The following is a 1,347-nucleotide window of genomic DNA, read 5'->3' as shown; positions in this document are numbered from 1 at the left end:
GCTGACAGTTGACTAGGCTGCAGAAGAGATACTTCTTTTATTTTTCTGTAGCCTGGAAATCCATCAGGTGTTTTCCAAGCTATTAATAATGCTTTGGCTAGCAATACCAAGTAGGCTTAATGGATTTCCCTGTCACAGTACTGAATGTGATTGCAATGAAGCATGAAACAACCTGTTTTAATGACTTACAGTAGTGCTTGCTTAGACCTGATGTTAATTTTTTAAAGGCACCTGGGTCTTTCATTAATTGAACAAGCACCCACTTGACAGTGAGTGAATAATTAACTAAAAAGTCTGGAAACTAATATTCATTGTACATTAGGAAACATTACTGAAAATTTTCTGCTAAACCTCTTGAAGAATAAATAATCATACCGATTGATTTTGAGATTCTTTCTGCCTGTTGACAGGCAGTATGTAAAGTAGATGTGCTCCTTTCTCTGCAGCTGGGATGACAGCAGCTCAGTTAGCAGTGGCCTCAGTGACACTCTTGACAACCTCAGCACGGATGATCTGAATACCACCTCATCTGTCAGTTCTTATTCCAACATAACTGCCTCTTCAAGGAAGAACACTCATGCCCAGGTGAGTAGCTTTTTATTGCCGTTTCTTGCAACACCCCAGAAGCATGCAGGGTAACAAAGTTTAGTATCGACGCTCCTGGAACAAATGAAATATTCATATTTTACAAACTCCTCTACTACACTTTTGTGCAAGAAGCCCATGAATCCCACTGATCCAACCCTGACCCATGGGCTAACACCTCAAGTGCCCTACTCCCACAGCATATCCCACTGCTGAAGCTGCCAGTTGGCGAGACCCTGCTCTGCCTGCCCTGGGGGAACCTCCACTGGTCCCAGCTCCAGGAAGCTCTTGCTGCACCCTAAAGCAAGGACCACAATACAACTGGATCTGTGATGGGTGGACTTCTACTCACTTCATCTCTTTCAACAGATAGCAGAATTTAAAATAATACAATTTTTGTCTCTCATGAGTTGACATATATCATGGAAGAAATACCTAGGTTGTACTGTCCTTTCCTTGTTCTCTCCACTGGGAGAAAAGAGGCTGAAGGAAGGTGCTTACATGTGGCAGAAATTCTCTTTTCATTTCTAGGAATAAAAGTGTCCCATGGGCCCACAAGCTGAGCAGCATACAGCCACAGGTTATGTACACAATACATACATGTATGTGTATATACATATATACACATATGTAAAGCCCTTGTGCCAGATATCCCAGTGTTTCCTTCCAACTCCCCTCAAAATTACAAGTGATGAAAAAGACAATACAGAATGCTTGCAGGACGCAGTTCCCCACCCCCCTACCACAACCACCACCACCACC

The 1,347-nt window shown here is 42.8% G+C and overlaps 1 protein-coding gene across 1 annotated transcript in view; it reads left to right on the top strand.

Annotated features, from left to right (window-relative positions):
- LOC104496932 (neuron navigator 3-like) overlaps positions 1 to 1,347 on the top strand; it is a gene marked incomplete at its 3' end in the record, with an annotated part of 93,834 nt that overhangs the window by 42,631 nt on the left and 49,856 nt on the right. Inside the window, exon 3 of the mRNA XM_010140126.1 lies at positions 447 to 585. Coding sequence (XP_010138428.1) covers positions 447 to 585 — 139 coding nt within the window. The remainder of the gene's footprint in view (positions 1 to 446; positions 586 to 1,347) is intronic.

This window comes from Buceros rhinoceros, unplaced genomic scaffold (genome assembly GCF_000710305.1).
Source record: "Buceros rhinoceros silvestris isolate BGI_N320 unplaced genomic scaffold, ASM71030v1 scaffold6857, whole genome shotgun sequence".
NCBI classification, from domain to species: domain Eukaryota; kingdom Metazoa; phylum Chordata; class Aves; order Bucerotiformes; family Bucerotidae; genus Buceros; species Buceros rhinoceros.
Note: the sequence above shows the minus strand (reverse complement) of the source record. Positions and strands in the feature narration are given on the sequence as shown.